Source organism: Lasioglossum baleicum, chromosome 9, assembly GCF_051020765.1.
Source record: "Lasioglossum baleicum chromosome 9, iyLasBale1, whole genome shotgun sequence".
Lineage (NCBI taxonomy): Eukaryota > Metazoa > Arthropoda > Insecta > Hymenoptera > Halictidae > Lasioglossum > Lasioglossum baleicum.
The window spans coordinates 8,498,339-8,515,420 of NC_134937.1; the positions used below are offsets into that span (position 1 = coordinate 8,498,339).

General features: G+C 44.6%; 2 protein-coding genes across 9 annotated transcripts in view; both read right to left on the bottom strand.

Moving 5' to 3' along the window:
• Positions 1–10,158, bottom strand: part of Wwk (anoctamin 8 white walker) — a 34,087-nt gene extending 23,929 nt beyond the window's left edge. For 5 of the 7 annotated variants that reach the window (XM_076430722.1, XM_076430718.1, XM_076430719.1 and 2 more), the window contains exon 1: positions 8,818–10,157. In XM_076430722.1, coding sequence (XP_076286837.1) covers positions 8,818–9,010 — 193 coding nt within the window. In that variant the 5' untranslated portion in view covers positions 9,011–10,157. Of the gene's footprint in view, positions 1–8,817 lie in introns of all 7 variants that reach the window. The other 2 variants (XM_076430720.1, XM_076430723.1) reach the window with 2 other exon arrangements.
• Positions 10,159–13,327: 3,169 nt separating this feature from the next.
• Positions 13,328–17,082, bottom strand: part of LOC143212195 (uncharacterized) — a 30,507-nt gene continuing 26,752 nt past the window's right edge. For both annotated transcript variants that reach the window (XM_076430688.1, XM_076430687.1), the window contains exon 10: positions 13,328–16,393. In XM_076430688.1, coding sequence (XP_076286803.1) covers positions 15,032–16,393 — 1,362 coding nt within the window. In that variant the 3' untranslated portion in view covers positions 13,328–15,031. The remainder of the gene's footprint in view (positions 16,394–17,082) is intronic.

Genomic DNA, 17,082 nt, shown 5'->3' on the forward strand with positions numbered 1-17,082 from the left:
TCTGGGCTGAAGAAATTAACGAATGGGGGGGCTTCGGATGAATAACATTAAATTATTCACACCGGATCGCGGAAAAAAAATCATCAATCGGCCTCATCATTGGAAAGTATGGTGGGGCATGGAAATAGAGAGAGTAATGTCTGCTAAGAAATTCGCGAGGAATGCTTAAAGTAAGGGTAAGTGGGTTATCGTTCGAGTACGAGTGGGACTCGCACAACCGTTCGAACAACTGCGAATAAAATCATGACAAATTGACATTGTGTTGCACCCTCGGGCCGCCCACAAGGTGAATTTTATTTGCGAGAGAGTGCATTTGATTTGAAAAAGATGAATGTCTGTGCGAGGGTGAACTAGATTTGTAAAAAGTCGAATGTGGTCTGTGCGTGAATTGAATTCGTCGAGGGTGAAATTTGATTGTCGGAAAGATGAAATTTGTTCTGCGTGGGGGTGCACTCGTGCGAAACCTGTAAGAATAGAGAACGACGCAGATTTAAGAACTGCACGAAACCGCAGACCACAAGCGTGGCTGCACGCCAGCAACATCGGTCGCCGAAACGCCAATTCTCATCAAATCTACACGAAGCGTAAACTCCCTCCGACAGTGCGCAGTTTAATCCTCTGTTAATTCCCTTTTGCGATGGAACTGTGGCACAGCGTTGGAAATCGCGTGCACGCAACGTCACGCCAGAGTTGCAGAGGTGTTTGGCGAAACGTGGCTGTGTTTTAATAAGCGCGCGACCCGTAGATAGTGAAACGCAGAAGCAACCCCCGAAGCAACCAACCATCTCCGCACAGCCTGTTGTGCGTCAGATAACACTCCGCGTGGTCGCAGCTTCAACACAATCTGAACTTTCTTCGTTTCAAGTTTGCGCATAATTATTAGCTTAGGGACATTGTGGCAAGGTGACACGGTGCAGCTTGCAGCCGAGTTGATTGGGCGAACTCGAGAGCTGAAATGATAGGGCGCAGGAACACCTTCGTTCACAGCAACGAGCGTGGCTTCGCGAACGTATGCTGCGATAACTTTCCTCGACGTATTTATCGAAATCGGTATTATTTATTGCTCTCCACTACGATAGGATCGGAATGGATTTGATAAATTAGCACTCCGATTTGTCTGTTTGTTCTCGCTGGTGAGACTTGGTTAGCACGTTCGTTTAATTAGAGGTGGGTAAACAGTAAATACACATTTATTTCACTTGGAACATTAAGCACTGCAAATTTCTTTTATGATCCAAAGAATGTTGGTACATTTGATATTTATTTTGATTTATCTTACCGGAGGTTTAATCAATTAAAATGCGATTAAACCGTCTGCTGATCTCCGTTGGAGGAAGATCGACTTCCGACATTTATTCGAGGTAATTGCCGAGAAAGGTATAAGGATCTGGGTACAAAACAGGAGGAAGACTGACAGCACATAATAGAGGTATATAATTCATATAATAAAAGCATATACGAGTCATAAATTTGAGAGGGTTGTTTAAGGTTGGGTCGCTCCGGCTCGTTAATAATTAATGATCGCAACACGGGAAATCACTCGGCAGGAGGATTTCAGTTCGCGCATCGATGGTCGTTTCCGAGACGTTAGCGCTGCTCATTTTGGTAGCGGATAGGGGATGGTGGAACCTCTTACGTCACTGCAAAGTATTCAGAGCAGCCTCGCAGAGAAACTCCTCTAGGTTTCAACCCCGGACTCTCATACCTTCGATAAATAAACGTCGATTGAGGTCTGGCAATTTCGTGACCCGGCAATTTCGCATCAACCCATTGTAACCAATTTCAAATTCAAGGTCACGCCGTCCGCTCGACCGTATTAGGTCTCTGTCACGGCTGCGGTAGATCGCGACGCGCCCCCCCCCCCCCCGCAAATTCTATATATCAATAATATATATTTAATTATAAATTATACAGGAGGCCACCTAAATATCTCCTTTATTTTTAACGACACAAAAAATATTTATGGCATAATTTAAATGGTATAGAAGGAGAAATATCATAGAAGAACGATTTCTTTTGTCCGGCTATTTTTTCATAGTGTTTTCAAGGTAATAGTTATTTTTTTTATCGGGAAAACTTATTCTTTTTTATTCCATCTTATAGCGGCTGAAAAAATACATTTAAATATGCTTAAGTTATTAACAAGATGGAATAAAAAAAAGATGTTTTCCCGATGAAAAAATAACTATAACTATTGAAAAGACTATGAAAAAATAACCGGACAAAAACAATTGTTCTTCTATGATATATTCCTCCTTCGATACCATTTAAATTATGCCATAAATATTTCTTTTGTGCCATTAAAAATAAAGGAGATATTTAGGTGTAGGTATATTTAGAAACTATACTCGGTCTACTAGAACCCAGATTCGTTTTATTTTTGTTTCTGCAATTATTTTAATCACCGTTTCTCTTGGACAAATCGTTTTTTATTTAAAATTAGAAGTAGTTATTCTTTTATGGAACTTAAACTGTGAAATTCGAACAGTTTCCATGAGCAGATTAAACACAAGAAAGCCGCGTTTCTGATTGGAGAATGCTGTAGCTTAGCTGGGTAGACGGTTTTGCACCCCCATGGTTAGTGGCGAACACGGTTCGTTACTTTCCACAAGGGGTCACTGTACTAAAACCGTCTCCCTTTGTTTACAGCTTTTTTCAGCGAGCCTCCCTTGTCACTCGAGCGACATAATTAATTTTCACGGTGAAATCTGCTGGCGGCTATTCATTCGATTTTTCTTCCATCCCTTCTTTTTCTCTTGGATCGTAATTTATTTCTATCTTCATTGTTCCATTTATTCAAGGATTTCTCTTCTCCTTGTCTTTTCAGTTCTCCTGAACCGTTCTATTTTTAATTGAATGCACCACATTGTTTTTACGCCTCTTTATTAATTAGGACAACATTTATAAATTCTGGAGGCATAAATCATTTCTGTTCCTGGAAATTTTATCTTAAGGGCAAGAATCATACATTAAGTAGAATGGAGTTCATTTAGTGTAAATATCCTTTTCCTTTAACCCCTTGCACTACGATTTATATTACGGTTACAGTAATTAGAACTTGTAGTTCGTAATTTCTTAAAAGAAAGAAGATGTATATCTATTGCATGCCTATGTTCTCTAATAGCTGTACATTAACAAAATCAAAATAAAACTTTACTTCGAATTAAAGAAACTTAATAACATACATATTTATCAGACTCTGTTCAGAATCTTCATCACGTGACTGACTCGATATTATAGGGCAAGGGGTTAAATATCTCGAAATGAGAAATGTATGACTTACAATTAGATTCGAATATGGCCACAAATGGCAACGAGACATTGCAAATAGAGTTGAGATATCGAGACGAAAGTGGATCAGTTTAACAGTTTCTCGTTTTCCATGATCGTCGGCGGAGAAGAAACGTAGGAATTTCCGGTTAAATCCATCGGATCCCATTTTGTCGCGTAATCCTCGTCGGAATCTTACTTTCGCTCGATGGAATACAGTCTGCTGCGACAGACCGTGTATTATCATAATCATAATGCCTCCCTGCGGTATATAAGACGGTCGTGCCTCAAAACAGGTCAGCGTGTTCGGGGATGATCCGGCCTGCTATGAAATAGAGCTTGCAAGATCGTGTCTGTATCGAAAAAAAAATATCTGGAGGGCAGGGACGCGTTATGATGCTCGCAAGCCCTAGGCACTTTTCTAATGACTCCTTCATTTCCCACCCCTCGGTCCACCCTATTCATCAACTGGGAATTTCACTGCTTGCGGCAATTTCGTTCGCACATACAGTTCCTTCATTTATTCAACATTCCCTCGCGTCAACTTCTTACAATTGTTTATATTTATTTAATCTTGTTTATTTTGTATTAGGTGTGCAAATAAGAGTTCCTTCCCCTTTTCTTTCTATTATCATAACTTCTGACCACGTGTACTTCTACTGTACCACAAAAAGTGGTACACCAAACATTTAAAGTCGGAAATTTTCATTTGGAAGACGACGATCGGGTGCACCGAGAAAGTTCGATGATGGTGAGTTAGAGAAATTGCTCAACGAAAATCCGATTCAGACGCAAGAAGAATTAGCAGAAAGATTGGGAATCACCAGACAAGATTTTATTACAATTTATGTGATAAATTGGATTGAATGAAATCTTGGAAAAAAGGTGAAACAACTTATTTGCACACCCTAATATTATTAGTCTTGGAAAACATTGAGGGTCTCTTAAACTAAAAACGTGAAATGAAAATGGCCGAGAACCGCGAGAAAATCTTCGAGGATTAAAAAGTTTATTAATAGGCTCGCTAATAATCCATTATGTAAAACGAGCTAGATAGAGTATTAATACTAATCCGATTTCCTACGAATTACGGAAGCTTGTTCGACCAAAATGGCGTTGCTCGCGAAAATCTTCGTTTCATTTCTGGCCCTCGCCGTTCCCGATCGTCGGATTAAAAAAGCGGCGAACAGTGAACCTTCTTTGACCCGATTCACGAATATCCTCGTCCGAAAATCCAATAATCGAGCGCATTTAGCCGAGGCAGCCCGCCGTGCGAGGTATTTCGATCGGCGTTTCGATCAAAGGATCGAAATTGTGGGCCGGTTATTGGTCTCTACAGCGTAGGGTCACAGGCGCAACGAAAGGTCAAGTCAGAACCGATTATGTCACACGATGCACAGAGACTGTGCTCAACCGGAAACCCTTCAATCCGCAGGACTAACAGGCCGTTAGAAATGATAAACGGCCGATCCTCGACGCCACTGTTCCGATAAGAGGACAATTTACTCTGAAACGCGATAGCCGTAAGCGACAACGCACGCGATTTCCACTAACCCATTCCACACCCCATTCTCTCTTTCTCTCCTACGCTCTTGGGATTTTAACGGCGAAAATCTAGATTTCCCTACAGGGAACCTGATTCAACAATCACGGGAGAAAAGAACTGCACACGTTTAACAGGCAACTGCGTTTTCACACTTTGATGCGAGGGCATTTCGAGGCTCGAGTTCGTTCTGTATTCTTTTCTTTTTCACTTAACACTTTACCTACCGGAAGCCTATATTAATAGGATTTTCAATAATTGTGCTGTACCAAAATAAAGCATAGAAATTTTCTTTTACATTGCAATCTTAAATGAAACTATTAGATGACGTTATTGAGGGTGACTTGTTAGTTCACAATGAAAATTGCTGTTGCTATTGAAGGTTCCATTAAAAAGTGTTTAGCCATGTACCATAGATTTTTCAAAATTATGCAATAATCACCGGTCGGTAATGTGTTAACTTTTAATCACTCGCATATATTTAGTATCAATCTCAAAATTTTTAATTTTACAAATATCTACTATTTTGCATTAAAGTAATTCTATCGAATAAAAATTTATTTATGTTGGAGTCACATCAAGTAACCAGTTATGTAAAATATTGTAGAAAATGAAGTGCGAGTAACTAATGGTTAAAATTACCCAGTTTCATTCACTAGTTTTCATCTTTAATTGACCGTTTACCGAGATAAAACGCAAAGGAGAAAATAGTGAAGGAACATTTAAAAAAAAATTTAAAACAAAGGAGTATTTTAATTTGATTAGTATCGTCTCTTATCACGAGTCTGTTAGAAATTCATCACAGTTCAGCGGAGACTCGCTGGGAAGATTGCAGCGACTATAAAGTTCAACGTAAAGAACCGACGTCCGCGTGAACATATTTGACTAAAATCTCCACCATCAAGATCATCGCATTCGTTTGACTGGCAAACCAGCTGAAACGCCTCTAAAATCTACATACGTGCTCGAACCTCGACCTAGTCGTTACTCTCTCTCTCTCGCTACTAAATTCCCCTTTTTTCGCGTCCTCTCTCCGATGCCAGTCGCCCTTGAGCATATACTCGCCCCACGAAATACAAACACCTCCTCATACCGGGGGAGCACTTAGCCATTCTAAGGCAAACATTCCTCAAATCCTTATTTCGTAAACGTCGGGATCGGCTCACCCACGTTCGGAAAATACTCGAGTGGCCGCATCCTCGAAAGAACTCTCCAACAGTTCGTAAAATGGCGCCCCTATGGACGCGGGCCAAACACTTCTGCTCCCCTTCTCGTGCCACCTTATTTATCCAAGTTTCGTTTACCATTTCTCGAATATTTTCTTCGCATTTTTCGGTTTTTGATGATCAAAAATTCGAGACACCCGGTATGCTCATTCCAACCTCGGTACACAGGCACGAGTGAAAAAAGACGACGTGCAGGTGAAAGGGAGATAAGCTGCAATCAAAGCTGGATGAGGTTGCAGAGGGTGGGTCGCGCGATTTTCGGTGAGCGGATCGATCCTGGCCGAAAATAGGCGGCCGTAACCCTCGAAAATCATCGTCGATGATCCGATGCACGGAACAGGTCCTCGCGAACTAGTTACGCGAGCTTTCGTAACCGCGAATCTTATTGCTTTAAGCTGGGTCCTCAAACGACCCAGTCTCCTAAAGCTTTTCCGCGACCGGTGATTTTCTTTGTCTCCGTGATACCGAAACCCGCTTCGAGCGGAGTTCGGCGAAAGCTGGTTGTCGCGGGTCAATTGTCTGCCATTCGTGCTTGAATTACAACAATTTGCTTTCGAATGTCTTCTCCGTCCGAACCGCATTCGACAAGCCAGCCAATTTCTGACGAGACTGCCAGGTATAATCGAATGCTTTTCAAAATCTGATCCTGCATTTGCTACTTCTACGATTTCGTGGCGAATGAGAACGCGATTTTCGGGGATTTGTAACGCAGATTTGGATTAATGGATCGCGACCTCGATTGGAGATTTATGGTAATTTCGGTGAGGTGGATGCAGAGTCAACGGAAGTCTGTGTATACTAAATTTTAAATATTCAATGTTAGATTCACAGAGTATACTAACAGCAACTATTTTATTTGGTCAAACTAAGAAGATTGTATTAATTTAGACTTTAGACTTTCCTGTGAACGCATCTTTACAATTTCAATAACCATGAATATTAGAAAAATGTCGAACCTGTCATTTTGATAGTGTTAATAAAGAACGACGATATAGTTTATCTTATGGCGGTATTGATTTTTTAGTTAATCTTTAGTAAAACAAACAATACAAAATATATTGATACGATTATAGTCATGTTTTCATCGGAATTATTTTTGCCGTTGTTTGCGATTTTATATTTTCGTTCATACACGAAATCTATCAATTATAAGACAAATAGAAACTGTGTGTCAACTCTCCTGACGAAAATAAAAGTATACAAGAACAATATGAATAAATTCCTACTCTAATATACAGAATTTCCATGGAACACGATTATTTTAACTGCATTTATAAAGAAAGGAACCAGTATATCATTGTATACAAACATGTGACAATTTCTGTACAACGATTCGACAACGTTTCCACGGACAAAATGAATTGCGATGCAACGTTTCCTTCGCAATGTTACTACAACCTCACCACCTACATAGCACATCTCTGATCGTTATACCAAACATTCCTACGACGAAAATTCCACCAAGAGGGTTGGCAGCGCACGAACACCAAGCGGCTTGCACGGGTATTCGAGGTGGCCCGATTCAATGTTTATCACCGATGCAGCCGAGAGATTGCACAAGAGGGTCGCTACTATAGTCCACTCTTACCTCGCTTACATAATAACACACAGAGAGAGAGAGAGGCCGACATACCGCGTTGGAGGATAAAGAAAAGTCAACCCGACTAAAAACGTTCATAGTACACCAAACACCGAGGAGTCAACGATACTGTGACCGGAACAAACACAGCGACTTTCTTGGACCGCTGTCAAGTGGCTCGATAAGCTACCCTTTGCAGGTGAAAACCGCTAAGCTCCTAGTTGCGCGGAACGGCCGTTGGTAGCGAACGAACCCGCTGACACCAATACCGTGTTCGCTGTGCGTAGAGTCAACGGGACAAGGGATACAGTCAACAAACAAATACCCTAAACCGCGACTATGTCATCTCGAGATCACCATTCATCGAATCTGCACTGTCGCACTTCCTGTCCCATTTTGGCGACACTGATCTCTGATCTAGTAGGACGGTGAAGGACTTGCCGAGCTAGCCAGCGAGTCAGCTAAGGTAGATTAGGATCTGTTTCAGATTAGGTCCTCATTGTAGAGGAAGATTAGCTAAGCTGCCCATTTAGACCAAGTGGGACCTGTTTAGAAAATTGAAGAAACTGGTAAGAAGACGCCAGTGACACTGGTCTCTGGAGCCTCTGGCCTATCGGGAAGACCATCTAGGCTAGTCATTATCTTAGGCACAAACTAGGACCTGTCTAGGAGATTGTAGAATACGTTTAGAAGGAACTAGTAGGAAGACATCAGTGACATTGATCTCGGAGGTTCTGGACTATCAGGAAGACATCTACGCTAGCCATTATCTTAGGAAAACTAAGAGCTGTCTAAGAAATTTCGAAAAAGGGTCGCCGAAGACGATGCTAGTGAGAAGACGCCAGTGCAACCGATCTCTGAAGGCTTTTGACGATCAGGAAGACCAGCTAGGCGCTACCGATTAGCTCGGACGAAGTGGACTTTGTTTAGGGCTTCGTAGGAGACGGTTGATTGGAGACGAAGCTGGAGAGAAGACGCCAGTGGGAGGACCGCAGGCAGGGTGTCCGCGCCTATGGGGTCAGCGCGAAAGAGGATCGACCCTGCGCTGGCAGCGAACCGTGGACCTTGGGGTGTCGGTTGTGCTACGTCCACGAGAGCGTTCCGACGCTGATGGGGTTGCGAAAGATAGAGAGAGAGAGATATGAGGAGGAAGAGGGAGCCAGGGGAGCGAGATGGCGGCGTAGGGGTTGCAGACTCACCCTTGTCGAGGGTTTCTTTGGCCGCGTGGATGACCTTCCTCCGTCTGAGTCCGTCGCCCGCGAGCACGGCCGTCATCGTGCTCGGTACGGTGCCCGTCGTCCTTTCATCCTCGTCACTGTTCGCGCACTCGCCGGAAGTGGTCGATGCACGGTGGCCGAGGAGATTGATCGGGGACCCCTCGCCGCCTGGCATGGTGTCCCGATTAGCAGGACCGTCGCGTCCTTAACCGAGGACCCTTGCGCCTGAACTGAACTCGCTCCCTCTATGCAACCCCCAGGTACTCCCTCCTATAACAGAGCCTCCCTCTCGCTCCCACCACCTCTCTTCTGCTTCTTCTGCTACCTCCTCTCGCCGCTTTCGACCCCCACAACCCTGTGCAACCCCTTCTGCGACGCCAGAGGGTGCACCGCCGTTCGACGACGACCAGCGCGCCACTCGCGGCGCCACCAACGATGCACGCGGAATCAATTTTTAGCTGGGACCGAACGCGACGGTTATACCGAGCATTTTTCGGCAGAAATTTATCACTGAAACTTGTTTCCTTTTTCAATGCCACGTTTACAACAAACGAACGAATGCTCGCTCAGTCCCGGCTCGATCTTCGACGCTGTTATTAAAGAACGATTTCTGTGTACGGGGAAGTTGTTTTGAACGGCATTAAATCACTTTGAATTATCTCGGAAGACCAAAATATTACAGGTCAATGAATTCGCGTCTCGGAACAGGATTAAATTATTATTTATTTTCAAGGGAACGAATTTTTCAATAACCTTCCGTACTAAAAAAACGTATATTCATCGAGCAGGGGATCTAACGTAGCGCCCTTTCAACAGGGTTGTATATTTACCTTACATGGGAGACCGAATAATCAATTCATGCTTAAAAAAAAACTTCAATCAATGTAAAATACTATTATTTTATCGATGGTGCTGAACGGAATGGTAAAACTTGAAATACGCATCAGTGTAAATATTGTGTTGCACAGTGTCTGCATATATGCATGGATTCGTAAATGTTATTTGACATGTACACTCGGATACGATGCAAATAAAATATTTAGTTAGCGTTCGCATGGACGGTCGTAAATGTCAGAAACTTTTGGGAAATTCTTGTGTAACCGAATGCATTTGCACGTATTAATTTTTCGTGGAAGCATCGATTTCCATCGACGATTAAAATTGTTTATTGTACCATGAAAACCGACGAGCTTTCTCAGGTAGAATAGGAAGAAGATAACGCAGACGTTTATCTAAAATTTCGTTTGGAGAACCGCTCGTTTCCGGTTCGAGCGTCGTTTCTGCCCGCGCAGTACTCGCCGTCCTCGATGTCATTGCACCATGACTCACTATCGGGGCTGTTTTCCGCGAAACTGCGAAACATTTCCGCGTAGTCCCGCCATCTGTGGCGAACTATGGCTGCGAACCGACGATCGATCGCCAGCGAACGCCATTTTTCGCTCGACTACGCCGCGATGCGCGACACCTTCCCCTTCGATCTTCTCCTTGATGGCTCTCGCTTTTCCACACCATGCGACACCATCGAGGGTCACGATGTACACGTGCCATTGAAAAATTAGGTTAACGCTTCGGTTAACACGACTGTCCAATACTGTCCATCCCCCATTGCCTCTCGAGCTCGCAATTCTCATTTTCAACCCTGCACTCTCTTCCGTCTGTAGATCCTGCGAGAAATCGTCCACCAAATTCTGTTCCCAGCAATTCTCATGAAGTAATTAGACTTTTTACGAGGCAAAGGGGTTGCGATAAAAATCGTAATAATTTTCAATTTCCCGCAGTTTCACCGACTAAATCATTTCTGCCAGACTTGCCAAGGTTGCTGTTCAATTAGGCAAGGAGAGATTCGATCATGCGTCGCTGCAAATGGCAGCGTAGATCCTTCATCTTCGAGGTAATTGAGCCCTTTCATCCGGCGAGGCTTTCATCGCGTAAAATTTCTATGAGAAGCTGACGCGGTACAGAAAACGCGAAGTCAAATATCATTCGCGGGGTGGTGGTATTGACTCGCGCGTAGCATGGGGGTTAATTCCGCAGCGGATGAATGCTGGTATAGGCGAAATCCTGGCTCGCGGCGAGGAACGGTGAAAAGCATGTATCGGTGATTTCAATGTAACCCATTTAAGATAGCTGTCGGCCTCAGCTGCGATCGGAAGCGGATCTGCCGCGAGTTCGACTTCCTTGTCAACGGAATACTTAAATATGGGGCGGGGGCCCGCTGAAAGCGTCCCTGACGAGGGAAATTGACTCTTTCGACGGTGTCAAGGGCACGCTCCAAATTCGCCCGCTGACACGCTATTTCGAGACAGTGTCGAGAAGATTATTCCCTATTTCCGGAGGCGAAGTGGCCATCAGAAGCGCCGGCGGTGTCGTTTCACGCGGCACCAGATATCGATGGTAATCGATGGGAATCGATGCGAATCGATGGCTCCTGTTCCCGCCCTCCGAACGCCATAACCGCCCCGGAAAACTCGCGCTATTGGTAAATGATCGTAATGCCACTTCCGGGCCGCTTTGATAACGCGCTTCAACAAATTTTGCGACTACCGGTGCCTCGCGCCCTTTCAAACTGTGTTTATACGCTCGCCGCTGCGATTTTTTCCCCATTTTTTTTTGTACCAACAATTCGTCAAAGAAGCCCCCGTTTCCTGGACAAAATTAGTATTGTCCAGGTAAACATTGTCGGTGAAATGTCGTCGATTAAACCATCGTTGGTAACTCGACGACAAACCCGTTTTAAATACCAACATAAAAGTTGATTTTCGTCCATTGTCAACGCACTGCGCGTCGGGTTGCGTAACCGAAGTTAATCCGTGTTGTTCGGCGCGCGCTATCGCGAAATGCCCGATAAAAACAAAGGGGGTTAATCAGAGGAGACGCAACTGGGTCGGTGAACTCTATTGAACTTCAACCGGCGAGTTTGTTGGCTCAATTTAACGCGAAAGTGCCCCTCCTTCTCCTCTGTTCGAATCACGGCGAGGAAGAACATCAAGGGTACAATAAAGGAAACGTTACTCTCTTGGCGCTGTTTTCCGCCGAGTCATTTAATCCCTTCAGCTTCAACGACCGATTACCCGCCATTCTTTTCTTCGGATTCCGCTCGAATTGCTCGCGGTATCTCTCGGTTTCAGGGTTTTCATAAAATTTGACCTTAATTCGGAGGAGACGCCGCCGTTCACGCTGTGTCCGAGCATTAACTGTATTAGCACTGTCATCGTCGATCAAAAATCTTCTGAGAGAACGTCCGCGTTTCTACTCTGATTGAGATTTAGCGCGGAAGTCCGCGACTCCTTGGCAGAGCTGTAGCCGGGTAGCCTGGCAAAACAATCTCACGGAAGTGTCAACTTCCCGAGAAGACTGTATTATTTTAAAGATACAATTTTCTCCTTTTTTCATTTTTGTCTATGTTTGTAACTGGATTAAGGATTTTATGCATTCGGTAGAGACATTTGGGGAATTTCAAAATATTGTTCTCTACTTGATAGAATTATTACGGAAACGAATACAGGGTGGCAGTTATAAAGCGTTACGGACGAATATCTCCAGAAATAGTGATTATTAGACTGCGGATTTTATGCATTTATGACAAAAATGAACATGTGCAGTTTAAAGCAGTGGGCGAATTACGAAGATTTAAGGACATCAGTTTATTCATTTCAGCCTAATAAGACAATTAAAAGAAGAAAGAAATTTCTGTTTGGCTCCTGTGTCTTGCAAGCAATGGAAACATTTTTTATTTTGCATAAAGATCCGCAGTCTAATCATCATTATCGAAACAATTTTCTTTCTTCTTCAGATCATATCTCGTTAACTATTAGGTTTAGGACACATATGAAGGTCAACACTTTTATACTCAGAATTTGATACTCAATCTATCCATGGTATAAAAAAGAGAACATTCTATTTAAAAAAAGAAAGTTGACCTTCTCCTCACCTTGGTGTGGCCATCGGGAAAAATAAAAGTCCCACCATATGATGTCCCCCTCGATACTGAGCAAACTTTCAAACATTTTTACGTATAATCAATATTTTTGGAGATATTCGTCTGCAACTCTTTATAATTGCCACCTTGTATATGTAGGTTTTACTTGAAATCATTATCTCGAGCCTGACTCGTTACACGGCGCAAGGAATGAATAGAAAAAATATAATGATCCGCGTTATCGGTTTTTCGCGCCGCGTTCTAATCCAATTAACAGCTTACTCCCGCGGCCGTGTTGCTATGATATTACACTATGATTATGAGGATAGCGGTACAGTGGAATGGAATGCCGATATAAGAGGATCGATCGAACCGGAAACGATGCCCGAGAGAGAGAGAGAGAGAGAGAGAGAGAGAGAGAGAGAACCATTATCTCGCGTTCGCGACTTGTTTGTCCATGTAGAATTACCTGTCGGATTATCGGTGAATACAGAGAACGAGGACAAAGTGGGTCAACGGCAGGGAGTCAAAGGACTACGGGCGCGGGTTAGGTGCGAAACGAGGCCAACGCCGTTGCTTTCTCCTTATTTTTATTAAAATACTTAAACGCTTAACTTACACGTACATCGACGCTGCGGCCGGTTTGTAATTCAGTTAAATAAACTTAGCCCACTATCGTTCGAAACGGCGGCGCGTGTCGGACACGGGTGGTTCACGCGTTGTTGTCCGCCGCGTTTTCCCGCGAGTCGCACGGAGGCTGCCAAAAAAGCTCGCTGCTCTCTTCCGAACGCCTTCGTTCCGTTACTCGCGAAACAAAACGATCGATCTCGAGCCACTTTCCTCTTCGTTCGCTCTCCACGTCGAACCAGTTCTACCCTGACCAGGGCGACGCTACTGGACTATCGTTTTTAACACTTTTACATTTGGTGAACTCGATGAAACTCACTCTCCGCTGATTAAAATGTACAGGGTGACTCGGTGAGCGACCTCGCGAAATATTTCATAAACCGCTGATAAACGGAAGAGCAAAAATACAATTGTAAGTTAGCTCAGCGACAAAACAAATATGTTCAACTCGCAGAAAAATGTGTCGTACATCGAAAGATTTCGCGATGCCGCCGAGGAGTCAGCTTAGCTCGACTGTAAGACCCACCGAACTCGTCAGAGAAACGACGACGGTCGAACCTCGCGTTTCATTAGCTTGAACGAAAAGCTTTCACGTTTCCACCTCGTTTAGGTGTCGCTATACTTCTACAAAAGCTGATGCGTTTAATCGATATCGTAATTTCCGTCGATTTCTATTGCTCCCTCCCGCGCCGCGTTACAAACAAGCGAAAGAATAATTAGCGACGAGCCAAGCAACCGAAACGCGAGAGCCATTCCGTTCGACCTGGCACGATCATCGAGATCACGCTTCTGCGGCGAATCATTGAATAAATTAAGAAGAGAGGCGTGTTCACGGTGCTCGGCGGTCGGGAAGTTGCGAACCCAGTCGTCTCGATTGTTCGGCAGTTCCAGCGCTGAGCTAGAGAGGGGGAGAGAGAGTGAGAGAGAGACAGAGAGAGAGAGAGAGAAACAATTCGCCTCGAGCCGGATGAATAAATAATAGAAATGTTCGCGAGGATCGTTGATGAACGTGGCCCTTGGACAGGTCCGTTTCTTGAGAACAGGAGTGTTCGACCGTGGCTCACTGTATTCGCTTCTGTATGTACAGAGTTCGGAGCCAGACGAAAAGCAGCAGAAAGTAAGATACGTCTTACCGTGGACCGCCCTAGACATTTACCGTTTCGCTCTTTTGCCGTCGCTTTTCACTGCGGGCACGCCCCAAACACGGGCTGAATGAGAGAGCGAGGATAAGGGGCTTTGCATGGTGCTATTGCTCTTTACAGACCACTCGTGCACTTTCGAGTGCATCGGATTTTGCGAACACGAGCACAGATTCCCGTTTCCAGCCCTGGCTCCGTCGGGAGCAACGAAACCACGCCTACTGAAAAGGAGTCTCCGCCTGTTGCATGATCTGATTCGTTGATGTCGTCACTATGATGATCCTCAAATGTTATGCCTGTTTAATACCCAATCAGACTTCTTTCCAGTGTACTCAGACCACGCCCACGTTGCTCTCGAGGGCAGTCCCTAGTGCTCCCAGGGCAAAGAGCGGTTTCTACTTAACGCTGCCACTTTTGCAATCTGGCTCCACGAGTCACGGGTAGAACAAGCCTGCTTCTGGATCTGTAAGAGCGATGACGACGATCCTCACGGTAGCTTGGCTCGCTTCGCTCATCTGAGCCGCTCGTCCTGGCTGGGCCTGGTCATGATGCAGCGGCCCCTGTAGCAGATCTCCGTCATGTGCGAGACTCTGGTGGTCGTCGAGGTCCTTAGGATTTTGCCGAGGAGCGAATCGGTCGCGTTGGCAGCGACGGTGGTCGTCATGATCGTTGTCGTCGGCGGATCCGTGGCCTGTGCTTCAGTCGACGACCCCGTGGTCGCGGTCTCGGGGGTCGCAGTGACTCCTTCCAAGGTTGTCGCGTCTTCACGGTCGATATATGTCGTTGTCTCCATTGGCTGAGTCGCTTCAGTCCTCGCATCGTCAACATCGAGCATAGTCAACACAGTTGTCGCAACTTCAAGATCCTTCGTGGTGGTCTTCTCCTCGCCCAGCGATTCTTCTTCAGCCTCTAATGGAGTCTGCAAGGTCGTCGTCATCCCTTCGGACATCGTGGTCTCCTCCTCGGCGCTCTTCACGGTTTCGAAGATCGCCTTCACGTAATCCGACAGAGTCTTCACGCTGCTGTCGCCCTCCTTCTTGTTCACCAAGCCTGGGATACTCGTGGTGGATTTGGAGCCTAGCTTGGACTCCTGGCTCCTAGTCTGCGACTGGTCGAAGGCCGACGGGTACCTCACCTCGCTCCACTTCGCTCTGTGATTCTTCGGATAAGCGTAATCCTTCTCAGCCTTTTTTCGCGGCACGCTTTCATCGCTCGATTCTAAGTCATCGTTTGCTGGTTTTAAACGAGCACTGGGCTCCTCGCCGATGTGACTCGCATCCCAGTCGTCGCCCAGTTTAACGTCGTTCTCCTTGGCCTTGTACTTCTCCGCGAGGAAGTTCAGGTCGAAAGCCGGCCGCTCGTTCCAATTGTCGTTCCAAGAGTCCGTATTCTTTTTCTGATTGTTATCCGCCTCCACGGACCATGACTTCTCCGCTTCCTTTGTCTCGGAGCTCGCTGATTGAGGGGAGCCGACGTCAAGAGGCCTCGTGGTCGTTGCGTCCTCTGGTTTGATAGTGGTCGGCGGTATAGTTGTCATTTGGCTCTCGGTACTATCCTCGGAATCGCCGGGGATAACCGCGCCGGTCGTTACCGCCGGAGACATGGTCCAGGCAACCTCCGGTACCTCGGTGGTCGTCGATTTGATCGTCGGCGGGTCGCTCTTCAGAATCTCCTTCAGAAACTCCTCGAAGCCCGACTTTTCCGATAAAATCGGCTGCGGTGTCGGCAGCTTCATTTCCCGCACCGGATTGTACTGTTTGTATTGTTCCCGGATCAAACCGTTCAGAGCCGAATTATAGTGCTGCGACTCCGCGGTCACGAAGTCGTCCACTACTGGCCTCACATTCACCTTGACCCTTCTTCTTCGGGTACCCTAAAACAAATCGTGAAAATACACGTAGACTCGTATACAGAAAATGTCATTCGTGTATCTTGTACAGAATATCTGTAGTCTGATCTCTTATATCGAACGTGGAAGAGGATAAAACAGTCATAAAAATTGTAATGCGAGAACTAAGATGCTACATGAACAAAAGACGACTATTCATTTTGATCATAACTGTTATAACCAAAAAGAAAAATATATATTACGATAACTGTTATGAGCGACCGAAATAAATTTCTCTCATTGATAACTGTTATAAGTGATCGAAATGAACTTCTCTCATCAATAACTGCGTTGAGCAATCGAAACAGTTTTTCTTCATCGATAACAGTTATCGAGGAGGATCCAATTTTTGAACACTAATAACTAGACAGCGGACCTTTACGCAAAATAAAAATTTGTTATGCGGATTACAACAGATAGGAGCAAAATAGACGTTTAATTCCATTCTTAATATATTTAATAGCTTGAAAATAATATAATAGCATCTTTAAATTTTTCTAATATTTTTACTGTTTTAAATTACACCTACTATTCTGCCATAAATGCATCAAATCCGCGGTCTACTAATAACTGTTATTTGTAATCATTTTAGTTCTTCGAATTTTTTTCTTTATATTTTGTGTACACTATCTTAGATTTCAATAATAAGCAACTTTTTATTCACGATTTTTATC